We start from the raw sequence: 16,932 nt of genomic DNA on the forward strand, positions 1-16,932 counted from the left end.
GGCACACTCTCAGTAAACATCCACCAGTCTTGCCAAAGTGACTGAAAACCCTGGCAGGGGCTTTGCACCAGGCTTCCTTTCTCCAAGGGCCCACAGAAGGGAAGGCCACCAAGGAAGACCTTTTTGAGTGGAGATTAGCTTAATTTGCTTTATTTGCATTTCTCAAATGTTTGCTTAGGGGATCAAGAGAGTTTAATCTGTATCTATTGTTTTGGCCATCTAAAAGGAATTTGCCTGTATTAAACGCATCAAAAGCTCTGTCTCCCTCAGTAAGAAAGGAGATGCAAAAAAGGATTCCAAATCAGAAAGTTTTGGCCTTCCATAGACAGACCAGGAAGAGGTCAAAGGTTCAGCCAAAGGGTTCTTTCTGTGCCACTGACACCCCCTCCTTTCTTCCGGCTGAACAAGGGCCTGCTGCTTCACAATCACTTTCGTCCTGCAATGAGGCAGAAAAACAACAGCAACGAACGTGTGCTTTCCAAAGACAACTTTCCATTTAGAAAAATTGTGCAAACATCTCTTCCTCTGGCTTTTTTTCACATGTACCCCCGCTCGGCGGCTACACTCCAAGAATGCGAACACTCAAAAGATCACCACCAGCCAAGGGCTTGATCACCAGGGAGTGTGATGGTGCTCAGAGGAGGCACTGGCTTCTGGATTTTAAAAAGATGTTTCTTATTTAATTAGTATTATTATTTATTGAATATGTGCCCAGAATGAAGGTCACCCCAAAAGAGATGTTTTTAAAAATGTAAACATCATCCTGAAGCAGTTGGCTATCTTTTGCAGAAAACAACTTGTTAAATCCTCAATCAGAACTTTGTATGACTTTAATAATAATAATAATAATAATAATGATGGTGATGAATGGCAAAGACAACAGTGCTGTAAGCAGAGTGGAAAGGAAAGGGTTCGTCACACAGGACAGGGCCTGAAGGACCCGGACCGGCCAGCATCACCTGCTTACTATCAGAGATTAAATGGATGGAGACCTACCGACACCCACCCTGGGGAACTGCGTGGAGCACAAGTTTCTATTCATCACAACGTTAAAGGTTAGAAATGACAGAAACAATGCAAATCATCAAGCAGAGAGTGGAGCTTATTGGTTCAGGTAACTGAAAGGGCGACCACAGACATGGCCTTAGGCACCCCTGGATTCAAGAACCAAAGCAAGGACGCGCAGCATATTCTCTTTCCGTGTTGCTCTCCTTTCCCTCTGCAGTTTTTCCCCCGCATGCCAGAGGACAAAGGCATGAGCACAGGTGACCCCAGCTTGATGCCATCCCAGTCAAGGATGAGACAGAATGAAAGAGAAGACAAAAATGTGGAAGTTCCATAGAACGGCTCTGATTGGCTGGGTGTGGGTGATGTGTTCAGCCCTGGAGCCATTTACTGTGGCAGAGGATGAGGTGATGGTGATTGGCCACGTCTCCGGGCACGTGTCCACGCATTTGTCTCTGTAATTCATAGCTCTGCCTCAATTCCTGGTAGCCGGAGGGCGGGAATCAGATGACCGGTAGTGTCCTCTCAAAAGGCCTGAAAGGACTGAGAAATCGGCAAAAGAGCAAACCCAAATGTGTGGATGGAAGTTACAGTCCCTCTGAGGAAAAGAAACCAGGGTTGGCCTGGCTGAGCTGCTTGTGGTCTTGGGGGCAGTTTGAGGGGAGGGGCCAATGACCTCTGACAGCATTGCCCTCTTCAGCCGCCGTCTCGTGGCGGGAAGCTGTGTCCGGGGGTTGGTTTTCTGGATCCTTCAGCCTGTGGGAGTGGTCACCCTGCAGGTGGACATCCCATGCTCTGATAACTGCAGGGAAATGAGCCTCCAGACAAAAGATTCGTCAGATTCTCTGCACTTTGGGGGGCCGGGGGCGGGGTTGGGGGACTACAGTGGAGTGTTCGCCAGCAGATCCACCTGGGGACACTGGCAGAGAGAATTTTCTCCTAACACACTCCTGGTTAAGAATCACTGATGCAGGATACTGTTTCCATATCTAAATGCTTTTCATTTTTCAAACAACTAATTGACAAATGAGCTCTATGGATCCTGTTTGATGGGTTGGGGAATGGGCAAATGCCTTACGGTTGAGCTTCCACTGCACAAATGTAGTTTATTCCTACATATATATACATAAAACCCCACCAGATTCAAATCTGCAGCTGCAGGAACACAGGCAGTAAAATTTAGTTCTTCTCTTTCTTCTTCTACGCTTTGCCTACTTCATGGCCTTGCCTGGAACTATGCTGGCTGCACATCAAGAATGGCTTAGATTTATGTCTTTTTCCTGCTACTGGTGGCGCTGCTGAAAGGAGTCCATTGAATCCTTCAAATGAGTCCCAGGAGAGGCACCCAGCATTCTATAAGGGCAATAAAAATGACAGAGCTGCCGGCAACCTGTTATCTGTGGTTTTATGATCTGCCACTCACTCGACTCTCCCATTCCTTCTGACTTCTTTTCCTACCTCCATCTCCACCCCATTCTGTTGGCCTTCTCAAGGCCACCTCCTAGAGGCTGTCCCCACCCTGCGTTCTCTACAGCCACAGCTCTTTCTTGTTTATTCACTCAGTGATCATTTGCAGATGACATGATCTCTTGTATAGAAACGTCTAAGGAATTCCATTCAAAGGAATATCAGAACCAATAAACGAGTACAGTGAGGTGACAGGATACAAGACCAATATACAAAAATCAACTGTATTTCTGGAAGGCAGCTGTGCTCACCACTATACCACCAACACAAAAGGGACGAAACAAGTATGGCCCGTTTTCAAGGTGTTGCGGAAAGTACCGATGCGGAGGGGGAGACTCTTGGACTTTATCTGCCGGGGGAAGGGATGCTATCATCAGCTGGGTTTCTTAACCTCATCGCTGGTAACCTTTTGGACAAGATCCTTCTTCATTGTGAGGGGCAGTGCTGTGCACCTGGCCTTCAACCACTTGATGCCAGCAGCACCACCTCCAGCAGTTACAATAAAAAAATGTCTCCAGATGCTGCTGGATGTTACCTGGGGGAGGTCAAAATCGCTCCTCGTTAAGAACCCTGAGGGGAAAGGGAGACACTGCAGAGCAATTGGCAGAGAAGATCCCTACACAGAAGAAAAGTCAAGCTGAAGGTGGCTTGTAGGAGGGATGAAAGAGATTGTTCTTCTCTGGAGAAAAGAGCCATCAACAGGAGCAGGGCCTAGAGCAGAGGTTCCAGGTTTCGGGGCAGCCTCAGCACCTGCTGTCCCCACATCCGGATGCAGCGGGGCTCACCATGGGAGCTGGACCAGCACCAGACCCTCCCCCTCCCCCCTAGACAGGGAGATGCCTTTGCCCTCTTGGGACCCTTTTGTTCAGACGGCCTCTTCTTCGAGGTGTCCGAAGGAAAGCCTGGATTCTTCTTTAACAGCTCTCTGAGATTTTTTTCTGGATGGCAAGTTACGTCTGAAAGCAGAGCAAAGGGGCAAGGCCTAGTAGCAGAGTCACCCTTCAAGCTGGAAATGGAATCCTGAAGTGTAACCACTGCCTCTGGACCCTGCTGGGTCGCTGTAAGAAGCCTCTGAGTTCTAGGAAATGCACAATGTGATCACAGGCTATGCATTTAAAAGACTGCACTCTGGTTTCCAAAGAAACAGGATATTACGGTGAAAGATGTCCCTCATTATCCCTGATTAATGTCCTCACGCGTCTAAGGAAGCAGCCCATGGCACTGGGCCGGAGAGAGACTCAGCTGGGACTCAGCCTTCTTTTCTGCAGCAGCTTGACTTGTTGGGGTTCTGAAGCACACGGATGGGCCTCTAGCTCAGACTCTTAGAAGCAGGACAAATGAGTCACCTGAATGAATCCACCGCTGCACCTCGGAGGTGATTTGGGGATCTGGAGTTGAGAGCCAGTTTGCCTTTTCTCAGGCTGTGTGTGCTCTAGGGACTGAAATCCGCTCCCAGCAAATGGTTGGCCCAGCTGGAGTATTTGGAGTGAAGACTGGGCAGAGCCGTGGGCAGGATGGGCTATATCTGGGGGTGTCAGAGCAGTATCCCCCGGGAGGAGTGAACTCCTCAGTCACTAAAGGGACTCTTTGAAGCATCTGATTCAAAGGGAGAAATAACCCCCTAATGAGTACCGCCAGAAAAGCAGGTAACGGGGCACAGAAGTGACTCACCGAAGCGCCCAAGTGAAGTAGGGGAGGGTTTGTAGGGCTCCAGTAGCCTCACCCACGGTCTCAGGGCACCTCCTAGGACCCCAAACCAATATAGATACCCTACCGAGTCCCTGAGACCCCATGGCCCCAGTCTCCACCTGTGAAAAACTAGGGTAATGACGCCTACACCATAGAGGTTGTGAGAACACATGAAAAAGCACACAAGAAGGTGCTTCATGGGCCCTCACATGTGATGTGAATGTTGGCTGGTATTGGCCCAATTCCACGTGCCTTACAAATGGTACTTTTATCATAAAGCATCTGCGCTTCTATGGGAGAAGTTACAGGGTTACTTTCACTCCTGATGAGAAAATAAGATGAGGGAGCCTGACCCTAAGACATTCAAACAGTAAAGGCCTGGGCTCCCTGCCAGGGCACGCAGTCACTTTCCTGGGATGCCAGGCCTTGGGGCAATGGGAGGGACAGCAGCTTAGAGCCATGCCAACCCGTCCCTAAACTTGCAAGACATCCCTGTGGGCTCCTGGGCAAATACCCAACTGCCCTTCAAGGCTGGGACCAACTGTGGGGAGGGAAGGTACACTCTGTCCACATAGCAGCAAAGGCAAATGAGCTGGAACTGCACTTCTTTCTGCCCTTCCTCTTGGATCTGATCAATTCAGAAAGGCCTTGGTAACATTCTAGAACCACATCCTCTGTGGCACATTGTTTGCCAAGATGGTTACAACAACCATCCCATCCCGCAGGGTGAGTGTTCCTCCCCTCCCGTCAAAAGCATGAATCTGGGGGTGGCTCTGTGACTTACTTTGACCAAACAGAAGTGATGTCACACACCTTCCAAGCCTTAAGAGCCTTGCCGCTTCCGCTCTTTCTCCTTTGAGCCACCCTTGCCGTCCTCTAAGGAAGCCGCCTCTTGAGCCCTTAATGAGAGACTCCGAGACCTCTGTCGACCTTGTCTTTTGTCTTGTGTATCTGATGCTTTGGCAGCTGGGGCTCGCTGACCCTGAGAGACCAGCCCTCCCAGGGCTGGCCAGTTCCTAGAGATAGGAAGCTGCATTCCCATGGGTGTGCCTTTCACACACTACACAAAGCAGTCCAGGGTCCACACCCCCATCACCTCCTTTATTGCGGTGTCACACTCTGGGCCACTTTCCACCTGCCTTCAACACCCTAGACAAGCAGGGATAGGCCCTAAGCCCCAGAGCCCGCTGGAATTATTTATACTCACCCATCCTGAACCTGCACACGCTGCCTCACCTGTTCCTTCCACGGAAACCACAAGGAAGGCTCTTGGCCACGTTGGCCCTCCACTCCTTCTGCCTTCTGCCTGACTCTAGTGCTTCCCCATGTGGCCCTGTGGGGCGGGCGTCGTATGTCTCCCCCTCTGGGGATTTGTCAGTAAAACAAACTCTGTTTTCAATGGCAATCATCTCCTGATCTGGAGATGCAGAGGTATTGGCCTCACGGCACCTGAAGATCAATAAAACCTATATTTTCAAACAATACTGCATAGAAAGGTCCAGATGGCCCAGCAAACCAGCTGTGCCCATCCCCGGGCTGAACCCCACCCCCACCCCCTGAACAAAACAACATGGGTGAACCCAGGCAAAACCCACAGAAGAATCTCCCAGGCAGCACAATCACAAGGAATAATAAACCAGCATCTTGAGTCACGAAGCCCTGGGGTCATTTGCTAAGGAATAATCACTAACTAAAGCCCCCACCACCTTATCACCTTGGTGTTTCAGCGTTTCTGGTCTGAAATCTCTGATTTGGATGCTTGATTTCTCCCCGCGGCAAGGCCTGGTAGGTAGTTTTATAAATAAAATTCAAGGTTTCTTACTGACCTTTGCTTTGCTGAAAAGATGTTTACTTATCTCCTCCCAGAGGAGAGAGACAGATATGCTTTCCACATTTACCCCTCCAGGAAAGGGCAGGTGGCTCACGTCTGCCTAACACCATCCTCAGCTATCCTACGTGCAGGGACTTCCCTGGTGGCCCAATGGTTAAGACTCCGAGCTCCCAATACAGGGGGTCCGGGTTCAATCCCTGGTCAGGGAAGTAGATTCCCACATGCGTGCCACAACGAAGGAGCCAGTGGGCCACAACGAAGGAGCCCGCCTGCAGCAACTAAGACCTGGTGCCACCAAAAAAAGAAACAAACAAACAACTATCCCACATGCAACTGAAACACACTAACCCCACCCCCAGAAGGAGACCCAAGGCTCTCAGTAGTGAGCGCCCTTCTTACTCGCCGTGCAAGCGTCCCTGCTCTGTGCCCCGTCTCTGAGACTCTGCACCCACAGGAATGTATGCAATGTACCATCCTTCACTGGGCTGTCCTCTCCATGCACGCACACACCTCTGCTCACCTAGACGGCTCGCTCCTCAGGATGACAAAGTACCCCCCAAAACGTCCTTCACGTAGGAGGTGTGCTGTCAGAGCTGCTCCAGGTTTCTGCTCGAAACCCACCAACCCTCCCCGTCAGCAGGAGTGGCCTTGCTCAAAACCTGCCAACCCTCTGCCTTTAGCAGGAGCAAACCTAAATCTTTAAGTTAAAGGGTCCAGAGATAAGAAACAAGACACACACACACACACACACACACGAAAAACAGACGGAGCCAGCTGGGACCAACATGGAGATGAATCTCACCTCAAACAGACCCTGCGTCTCTTACGCAGTGTGATACATTAGCATATTAAACAGCACACCTACTGGCCGCCAGGACCGGACATTAAGGACCAAAAAAGGTGGCACCCCACTCCCTCGAAAAAGGTTCTGCCCCTTCCCTGAGAGACTAATGCGTATGCCTCCTGGTCGTCAGCCTCACTCCTCCTCCCTTTGTCTTTGTAAAATTAAATCCCTCTCGCCAGGTGGGCGGGAAATTGATCTGTGAACGTCGTTTCCACGTCTCCATTCCTTGGCCACTGAATAAATCTTGTGCTGTGTCGATCACAGCTTCGATTTCAGTTTTGTTCTTCACCTACTTTAACCTAACGGAAAAAGAACCGTCCTGCCGAGGCAGAGAGCCTGGGCCAGGCTAGGGCCTGAGCAGGGGCTGTAGGACTTAATTCAGTAACAGATGTTCTATAATATTTTTGCTTAATCAGTTTCCGAAGGCCCCTGATTTTTCTTTGCGAGGCACCAGTTCGCTGCTCTGAAGTCTGAGCCTGCCCTGACCTGATAGTGGGTGACCCTGTTAAACAAAAGTCACATCGTGCCACTCCTCTGTCCAGATATCACTTCTCATCTTGCTCAGACTCAGAGCTGCCCAGTGGGTGCCCTGGCCCCATCCCTTCCCATCCTTCTGCCTCCTGGGCCTCCTTGCCTCTCCCTGAACATGACAAGTACACTGCTGCCTGGGCTTTTGCACACGCCACTTCATCCTCCTGGGACCTGCTCACCTCGGGGATCCATATGGTTGGCGCCCTCGAGCGTTTGCTCAGTGTCACCTGGCAGTGTGCTCCTCCATCCCACTTCCCACCCCCTGCACCTATTCCCTTTCTCTTTCTCCATCCCCGTCTGCAGACCATAGATTTACTCACCTGTTTTTTGTCACCCTCTCCCCATCATCACATACAGCCCCAAAGGACAGTAACTCAGTTGCTAGTACTCCCAGAACCTGGATCAGTACGTGTAGCAGGTATTCGATTTTTTTTTTAAAGATTTATTTATTTATTCATTCATTCATTCATTTTTGGCTGCATCGGGTCTTAGCTGCGGCACACGGGACCTTCACTGAGGCATGCAGGATCTTTCCTTGTGGCGCACGGACTCCAGGGTGCATGAGCTCTGTGGTGTGCACCACATCAGCTTAGTTGTCCCAGGGCATGTGGGATCTTAGTTTCCCTACCAGGGATCAAACTCGCGTCTCCTGCATTGGAAGGCAGATTCTTTACCACTGGACAGATATTCAATTAATATTTGCTTAGAAGTGACTGAATAAACGAGAGGGAGGCAGGGCTCCTGAGACCTGAGTTTTCATGCTTTTTCCCTGTGTTGCTGCCTGTGACCGCCCTGCAGGCAATATTCTCTGTCTCATGAACAGCCTCAGGTGTCACCCTTGCCCTTAAAGTTCAGCACAACCTGTGCATCCCTGACAGAGCTCCCAGCCCGCAGGCCTTCATAGGAAGTGGATCTCTAGCTAAAGACTGTGGGGAGTTTGGAAAGAGGGTTTCCATGGTGCAGCATTTGGCCACACTTTTTTTTTTTTTTTTTTTAATATGAGCATTTTATACAAGGACAATTATACTTTACAAAAAACAAAATCATACAACAAAAATTGCTGGAGTCTGATTTACAACATGAATTATGGTTTGAAATCACATTTACGTAAGTCTCAAATTTACAAAAAAAAAAATCAGTTCTGGGCTAGCTGTTGTACTGCTGAAGTTCTCTGGTGTAATCAATCTCACCCATGTTATATATGCCCTTCTTTAAAGTTGAGGATGGATGTTTAAAAGGTTCAATGAAGCTGTACTCTCCTTTGGAGGTGAAGGTAAACTCCATGGCTAGATGAGCAGTTTCACCACATATCATCAGTTGAAGTAGAGTCAGTGTCATCATTTTTGTACGGATTCAGTCTATTGTAAACGGCTTCAATAACATTCCGCTTGCTTGCCAATTCACCCCCTAGTGGGAGGCTGGGGATGTTCTCACTCGCTAATGTGCGCATCACATGGACTAAGTCAGGGACGCCTTCCCCCTGCTTCTTTATGATTTCTTCTACTCTGCTTTCCAGGTACTTGTCCAACTCTGCCTCCTTCTTCACTGCTTCTGGAGATACTTTGGGTGCATTTGGAAAACAGATCAATATCACACTCATGTTGTCTCGACTTCCCTTATACAAACAGGTGTCGACTACTTCATTGCAAACTTTCTCAAGGTCATCAGTGACTTCAAGTCTGGATCTTACAAAATCACAGAGCTCTTCATTTCCCATGACATCCCAAATACCATCACATGCAAGAATAATAAACTGATCATCTTCTTCAGATCTTTCAATATCATGGACTTCAGGCTCTGGTGACACAAGCTGCTCTGTAGGACCTTTTCCATGGACACATTTGTGATCAAAGTCCCCAAGGGCCCTCGACACAGCCAGAGAGCCATTCACACGCTGAATCATTACAGAACCACCTGCGTTCTGAATTCGTTCTTTTTCCAGAGGATTACTTGGTTTGTGATCTTGTGTGAAGAAGTAAACTTTCCTGTTCCTACAAAGCAAACCTCTCGAGTCTCCACAGTTAATGAAGTAAGTATGTTGAGGAGAAATTAAGACACCCACTGCTGTTGACCCACTTCTATCAGCACCATGTTTCTTCTCTGACATAACTCTCATGTGTTCATCAATCTCCAGAAAACCTGTTCTGATTCCATTCTTTACATTTTCCACAGAAGGTGCTCCTGCAGACCCTTTAAAATCCTGGTTATTGGTGATGTGATCTAACAAATGCTCACAGCAGTATTTGGCAACCTGAGAACCAGCATGCCCATCATACACAGCAAAGAATGACCATGTTTCAAGTCCACTTGGCAAACCGATCACAGCCGTATGTGCATCCTCCATTTCAACTCGCCAGCCTCGCATGCTGCTTACAACCCATTACCCTGCCCCTGGGCACTATGTTTTTCCATCTTTGGTTTGTCTAAAAATGCTCCCATTATGTCTTGATCCTCTAGGTCCGGAGCAGCCGAGGGCGGGCAGGTCCCTGGTCCGCCGAGGCAGCGGCGGCGACGGCGGCCGGGGAGGGGGCGGGAAGGGGGTCACCGCGGCGGCGGCCGGCCAGGTCAGGCCGGGGAGGGGGCGGAGGAGGGGAGGAGCCGGGCTGCGTCCGGGTCCCCGGCTCTCGGCGCCCTCGCGGCTCAGATCATCCGGGCGTTGGAGCGGGAGGCGGAGAGCGGGTCCCGGAGGAGGAGGAGGAAGAGCCGAAGATTCACAGCTTTCGCGTCCCCCCTGCCTGGCGCCCCCCACCCCCCCTCCCCAACCACCGGTTCCCAAGCTGCAGCCGCCCGAGCACCCGAAGCTGCGGGCCGGGCCGACGCCGAGACCACTGCCTGGCCACACTTTTAAAGAATCTCTCTTTAAATATTTTTGTTCTTTCTCCGAAGTTCCTTTCTAGGCAGCCCTCAGTTATTTATTCAGGAGCCTGGTCTGTCCCCACTCCCAGAACGGGTAGGTGCCCCAGACCCTGGGTTTCCCACTAGAGCGGCACAGACCACGCTGTCTGCACATCTGCCTCCTGCACTGGCTTATAAACCACTGGAAGAGAGTGACAGTATCCCCAGTGCTCGTGCAGTCCTGGTACACAGTTCACATTTAATAGATGCTTGTTGAATGGATGAATGGCTATATGAGCAAATGAAGCAGAAGAAATACTTTGGAAATCTGTAAAGCAGACTGATGGAAATGATTCTGAGAAGGATGTTTAGAGTTATGAAATCCACCCTCCTGAGCCCAGGGTTCTGCCTGACATTCAGAATTAACAGGTGTCCATTAAACAAAGCTTTCAGAGGAAAGAAATTTCACAGCTTCCCCTCTTCCTCTCTCTGGCCAGAAAAGCTGTTGATTCAGACACCAAACTAAGAAATAGATGAGTAGACAAAGTGCATTGCCAGGGCTTGGTCTGTGCTGTTATTGTCCTGAAGCAAATGTTTCCCTGGGATGCATTTGAGGTCATCTCTACCTTCTGCTCTTGGACTCCCCTCTTCCCCCAAATGGCAGGGTCGGGGCCTAAATCCACTGCAAAAAATTCTAATGAGGTACATAAAATCCTAAACAAACAACCAAGGAGCTAAGGAAAGCAGTTTGCGTTTACCTGTAGCATTTTGAAATTTACCAGAGTTTTTCTTTTTCTTTTTTTTTTAATTTTACTGGCACCAAAGAAATGGGAGGGCTGCCCCCTAAAGGGGCAATTCAGCAGAGCGAATCTCTTGGCATGACTGTAATTATATTGTCTGCCTGCTCTCTTCCTCTCTGCCAGTGACAGCGTGTGCTTGGCGAGCTGTTCCCTGGTGAGCAGGTTTTGCGTTCCTCTTTCTCTGGATGTGCAGCTGCATTGCAGGGGCAGCTTCAAATAACCAAATCCAGGCCAGGCTGCACCCTGATGTGGAATTCAGACCCTCTGGGCTGCAGAGCCTGAGGCAGGACCACCCCGAGTCTGCAGCCACTATAGCACACGTCCCTCTGGTAGATGATGAACAGAAACCTCCAGAGGATCAGGACATTTAGAAAACTCAGCCCACCCCCATTTATTGGCATTTTCTCCTGGAAAATGTATCCACAGGACAAATGTCTGATGTCTCTGGGGAAAAAAAAATCATTGCTGCATGTGCTCTAAAGACGACAAATAAAATCACCGAAGCGTGATGCCGTCAGGTGGGCCTGTGGTAATTAAGTAGTGTGGCTGGGATTTGGGGTGCATTTGGGAGGATGGAGGCAGGAGGAGAATGCCAGAGGCTGTCAGCCTGCTGTACAGCTGCAAACACGCTAAGAGAGACAGTCAGGCAAAGCTGACATCTGCCAGGAAACAATTAGCTGCCGCCAAGCCCTGAGCCTCTGCTCCGCACTCTGCAGGGTTTGAGATGTTTCCAGATGCCCTCGTGTTTCAACACAGTCTCTTCTTAACACACATCAGGAATAAGGAAGCCCAGGGTACAAGCTGTAAAAAGTACCCACTTGATCGCCAAGTTCAGCTTAGCCCAAGGACAAGGACCACTTCCAAGGTGCCCTGGGCCAGCATTAGTAGGAACATGGAATGCATCGTATAACACCTCATTGAATCCCGTAAAACCCTATGAGGTGGGTCACATTAAGCCCCTTTAATGAACAGGGAAACTGACACTCAGTGAGGCTAAGGAACTTTATCACGAGGTGGAGAAAGTGAGGCAGTAGAGGTCAGCCAGGTTATATCTGTTACAATGGAAACGCCCGTGCTCACCTGTGGTCTCGCCTCTCTTGAGGCTGCGTGCAGCATCCGGGCCAGTCCCATGGCGGAGAGGACCCTCAGACACATCCATCCTGGCTCCTGGGATTTTTGTGACAGCCCCTTGGTCCTCTTCTCTCTCAGGTCATCTGCAACATTTAATGCCGCTGACATTTCCCTCCTTGAAAATCTTTCTCAACCTCTGGATAGTTCAGCAATGCGCGCTGTAGTAGGGGCGGAAAGGCATGATGTCTGGGATTCGCTGTAAAGCACTTCAGCCAACCAAAAAAGGGAAAAAAAGAAAAGCGGAGACAGAAGAAGCAAATTTGGCAAACTTGACAATTATTCCGTTCAAGGAAAGGTTCAGGATGGGTGCGTGAGGACTCCCCTTGCTATCCTCTACCTGTAAGGACTCTGAGCAGTTGACCTTTTTCATTATAGTGTTTGAAAAAAAATTTACTTGCTGGACCTCCTGCTCACACATCCCTTCTGGCTCTGTTCCTTCTCTTTCTCTACCCCCTTCCTTAAAAATAAGTGTTTTCCAAGGTCTTTGCTCACTTCTTCTGTGTCACGACTCAAAGTGCAGGGCCTGCCCGCTGCGTTACCTGAGCTCTCTGTGAAGATTCCCTGACTCTGTAGCTTCAGTCATGGCTTCTCTCCAAACTCCACACCCACATGTATTTTTAAAAATTTATACATACTAAAAATAATTATACATATTAAAAAATATATAGAGAGAGAGAGGGAGGGAGGGAGGAAGGAAGAAAGAGAGGGGAGAGAGTAATATAACAAAACTCATGTACCCACCATTCAGATTTACCCAGTGCTGACATTTTTGGCATATTTCCTTCATATTTTTAGAATCAACATGCTACAAATGTAACTGAAGACCCTAACACTCTAACATACCTCTCAAACTCTCCCGGACCCAATTCTCTTTCTTTTCTCCTAGAGGAAACCCTTGTTCTGAACTCAGTGTGTATCTCCGAACCATGTTTATACTTTGGCTATAGAAGTCCTGTATCTACCATATATGGAACTATTTTGTTTTTTAAATTTACAGAAAGCAATTTCACTCTGTGTCTGTCTGTAACTTTTTTCCCTCCACACTGTGCTTTCCAGAGTTACCCATATTGATACACAAGGATCGAGTTTATGCATCTTGAATGCTGCAGAGTATTTTGGTAGATGACCCACAGCACAACTTTTCTCCTTATTTCCCTATTGATGGACATCGTGGCTGTTTCCTGGACAAACAGCGCGGCGGTGACTGTTCTCTGTAGGTCTCCTTGTGTACATATGGGCAAGCACGCCACTTTCCTCTGTGCATCCCCTACCAATGGCGCTTTAGCACGTCACTGGGCTTGTTTGCTTTTCTTATCGTCCCACTCAACCCCAAGCAGAGAGTCCATTCATCTTATTTCTGTGCTATTAGCACATCACACCTAACACAGAATGGATTAACCTAAAGGGAGGGGGAGCAGGAGGGAAGGAAGAAGAAGGGAGGGAGGCAGGCCATAAAGTTTTCATCAAGGTCAGGATCAAAGGACAAGGCAGCCAATGGCATTATTTTGTGGAAAGACAGGTATGAAGTTGGTAGTGAGGAGTCCATGAGGCATTTTAATAGTGATTTATATGCCTGGGATCAAAGAACACACTCTGAGTGTGCTTCAGACTCACTAGCAAAATAGAGTTGTCTATATTTTGCACTAGTACTTCAACAGGTTTCTCACAAAAGCCAGTTAAAGACTACTTTGTGCAGTTTTTCAATGAAGTGAAACTACACTGTCTTAAGCCAGCTACGACTAGACAGATGAAAGACAAGACTCTGTCAACTTTAAAAATAAAGGAGCCAGTTATCTTACCAGCAGAATGAATTTATTTGGAAATATCCAGAGGAATTGCAATTTGAGAAAGCAAGCTATGGAAGACCATAGGCAAATCCAGAGAACAAGCCAGAGAGCTTGCTTTTATGGGGGGGGGGGGGGGGGGGGGAGGGGGGGATTTGGGAGGGGCTGCTCCAAATGAAATGATTTCATTGGAGGTAATAGAGAGTGTAAGGTGGTGACAGCTTCTCATTGGCTGAGCTGCAGCACTTCTTATTGGCTGGGCTGTTGCTAGGCAAGAAGAAAATCTTCCTTCTTCTTACTGGGGTAATAGAGATATCTTCTTGCCCAGGATTTTAAAGTAAGCTGCACCATGGACCGTGTGGGTATGAGAGCTCCCCTTTCAGGGCTTCCCAACCCCATTTTAAATGAGGTTTCTCTTTATTAATGTTCAAAACTGGTATTTTTGTGGTAATTCAGCAAACATGTACTTGACTTCTCTGTGTCAGGTGCAGCTCAGGGGAGCTCTGGGAGGGTCTGAGCTAAGGCATTCGCTTGGGAAAGGGGATCAGTGTGAGTCACAATTACTGATCAGCTGGCAGAGGGGGGTGGTGCTCAGGGCGGACTTGCTTGGGCTTCTTCAGGGTCCTGCTGAGGGACGAGATCATTCACGAACCTCCTGTGGGTGCAGGCTTGTCTCCTGGACAAGTGGGACCTGGAGCATCAGACCCACGAGAGGTTGGGCAGCTGGGGCAGGGGCAGGACTGGACCAGGGGAAGATCCTGAACACTGTGCAGGAGGGGCAGCCAGGAACAAGCCAAACAGCTCAGAGGAAATGGGACTGGAAGAGAAGGACTCAGCTCCCGCCACCAGGCTGGACTCGGGACCACGCACTAAGGCTGCCGTGCTCTGCCAGACCGGGGCAGGGGAAGATGATCTGGAGAAAGAAAGACAGCAGCAGACTCTGGGGGGATGCAGGGCAGAAGGCAGGATCTCGACCCTCACCCCAGGCATCCCTCTCTAGGTTAAAGCCACGAAGCCCCCCTTACTCCATCTCTGCCCTCAGTGAGGCAGTGTCCCACTGATGCTCTCCCTGCCACACACCACTTGCTACCATCCATTCTCCACACAGCGGCTGGAGTGATCTTTTATAAACACAACTCAAATCATGTCGCTCCCCTCCTTAAAACCCTCCAATATCTTCTATCCACCTTAGAATGAAATCTCAGCTTCCTGCTCCGGCTCTGGCTGCCACACCCCTTTGAGACCTGGCCCCTGCCCTTCCCATCACACTTCCTCCTACTTGCTGGCACTTGCTTTCCTGCGACCCTCAAGCTGGGTCCCCCCCAGGGCCTTCACACTCACCTGGCTGCATCTTTCCACTGACACCTCTCCCAGCTGCCTACCTGAAATATCCCTCCCCCCCTCAGTCCATCACCTCTACCTTGTGGTCCTGCTGCAGTGTCTCCACAGCACTTCCCACTAGCAGAGATGATGCTATGTATCTATTGTTGTTTTTCTCTGCTCCATTAGAATTTCAGCAGCTGAAGCACGTTAACTTTGTCTGTTTCGTTCTCTTCTGTAGCCCCAGCACCTACAATCAGGATAGATGCCCAGTAAATATTTGTTGTATGAGAAGGAGCGAGTGAGTTCCTGGTGGCCTTCAGATTCCCAGCCTCAGTTCTTCCCGAGGCTCAGCCGTGTCCCTACAACACTCCTACAGCCCAATGATAAATTCCCCCTTGGCTTGAACTTGCCCGATTTGACTTCTGATCCTTGCAGATCAGTTTCACCCAGCCTCGCGGTAGAGGAGCTGGGCAGGGAGCTCTTAGGAGTGCTGATCTCGCTCAACACTCAGACATTGGATCCGGGAGCTGAGAAGGGCCTGCGGATCTCCCAGGCTGTCAAGTATCCGCGGTGACCGTGAGCAGTAAGGCATGTGCCAAGGGACGGGGGGCGAGCCTGGGTTTCTCCTTCATTACCTGAAGCGGATTAGGCATTTAGATATCCAGCAGGCTTGCTTCTCAATTCATAAACTCGGGTCTGCCAGATAATTGCTTTTCCAACTGCCAATTCCACTGGGCTGGAAATTACACGGCCGTCATTACTGGACTCCAGGCAGTTAGTTCCCAAAGTCATACAGGAATCCAGGAGCCTTAGATGATCCAAGGGCAGGAGAGAGGACCTTCCTTCCCAGCCTAGCAAGCTTGCTCCTCAATCTTCAGTGTCTGAGTTCAGAGCCACTCCTGGGAGTTCACTTCCAGGCCACATGTGAGCACGGGCGCCCTGGATCCTGGCACTTTCAACCCATCAGAATTTAAGGGGTTCAAGCATTTTTCTTTCAAAAATGTATGCCCCCGTCCCTCCCCTCTCTCCTACTCAGCTGGGAGGGGCAGGAAATCAACCTAACAGTCTTTCTCGTTCACTCTTCCTCATCATCATCCCCCCACCCTCAGCCAGTGTGTGTGTGTGTGTGTGTGTGTGTGTGTGTACGTACACGCACGCACGCACAAGTGTATTCCAGTGTGTGTGTTGGGAAAAAGGGTTTAGTCTGATCGTGCATTCTTCCCACTCCTTCAGTTGTGGATCTGGGCTGTGCCTTTTTGAAACATAAGGGCCGAGACTTCTGTCTTTGCTCTCTAGGTCCTCCATCACACCTCCCCTCCAGGCAACACTGGTCCCCGAATAGGGGGTCACGGGATGGAGGTAAACAAGCTGGGGAGAGGTGGACAGTACATCAGTTAATCTTCACAGACCATCCAATCACAAGAGTTATCACTTGAGAAGGATTTTCACAGTTAGAGCATCAGGAAACCCTCCACACATGCCCTCCTCTTGAAGTCTCACTAGACAGGTACACACGTTGAATGTTCTAAGACATCATCTCCATTAAAGAGTTCTTTTTATACACCAGTGTCTTCCAAACTCACTCAGCTTCAGGACCTTCTCTGGAGAAGCTTGGGAGGCTTAGACTGTTCTCTCCAGGACCGATTGGCTCAGGGGCCTGCAGAGACCTAAGAGGGGGCGGGTTATTTTCCT

At 49.4% G+C, this 16,932-nt stretch overlaps 1 protein-coding gene across 1 annotated transcript; it reads right to left on the reverse strand.

Annotated features, from left to right (window-relative positions):
* Positions 1–8,375: 8,375 nt before the first annotated feature.
* LOC130835472 (protein phosphatase 1A-like) lies at positions 8,376–10,125 on the reverse strand. Its single transcript, XM_057706965.1, is given in 2 exon segments — positions 8,376–9,740; positions 9,743–10,125. Coding segments are annotated over 2 exon segments (1,137 nt in total). The 5' UTR covers positions 9,807–10,125; the 3' UTR covers positions 8,376–8,667.
* Positions 10,126–16,932: the final 6,807 nt, after the last annotated feature.

The sequence above is a fragment of the Hippopotamus amphibius genome, chromosome 14 (assembly GCF_030028045.1).
Source record: "Hippopotamus amphibius kiboko isolate mHipAmp2 chromosome 14, mHipAmp2.hap2, whole genome shotgun sequence".
NCBI classification, from domain to species: domain Eukaryota; kingdom Metazoa; phylum Chordata; class Mammalia; order Artiodactyla; family Hippopotamidae; genus Hippopotamus; species Hippopotamus amphibius.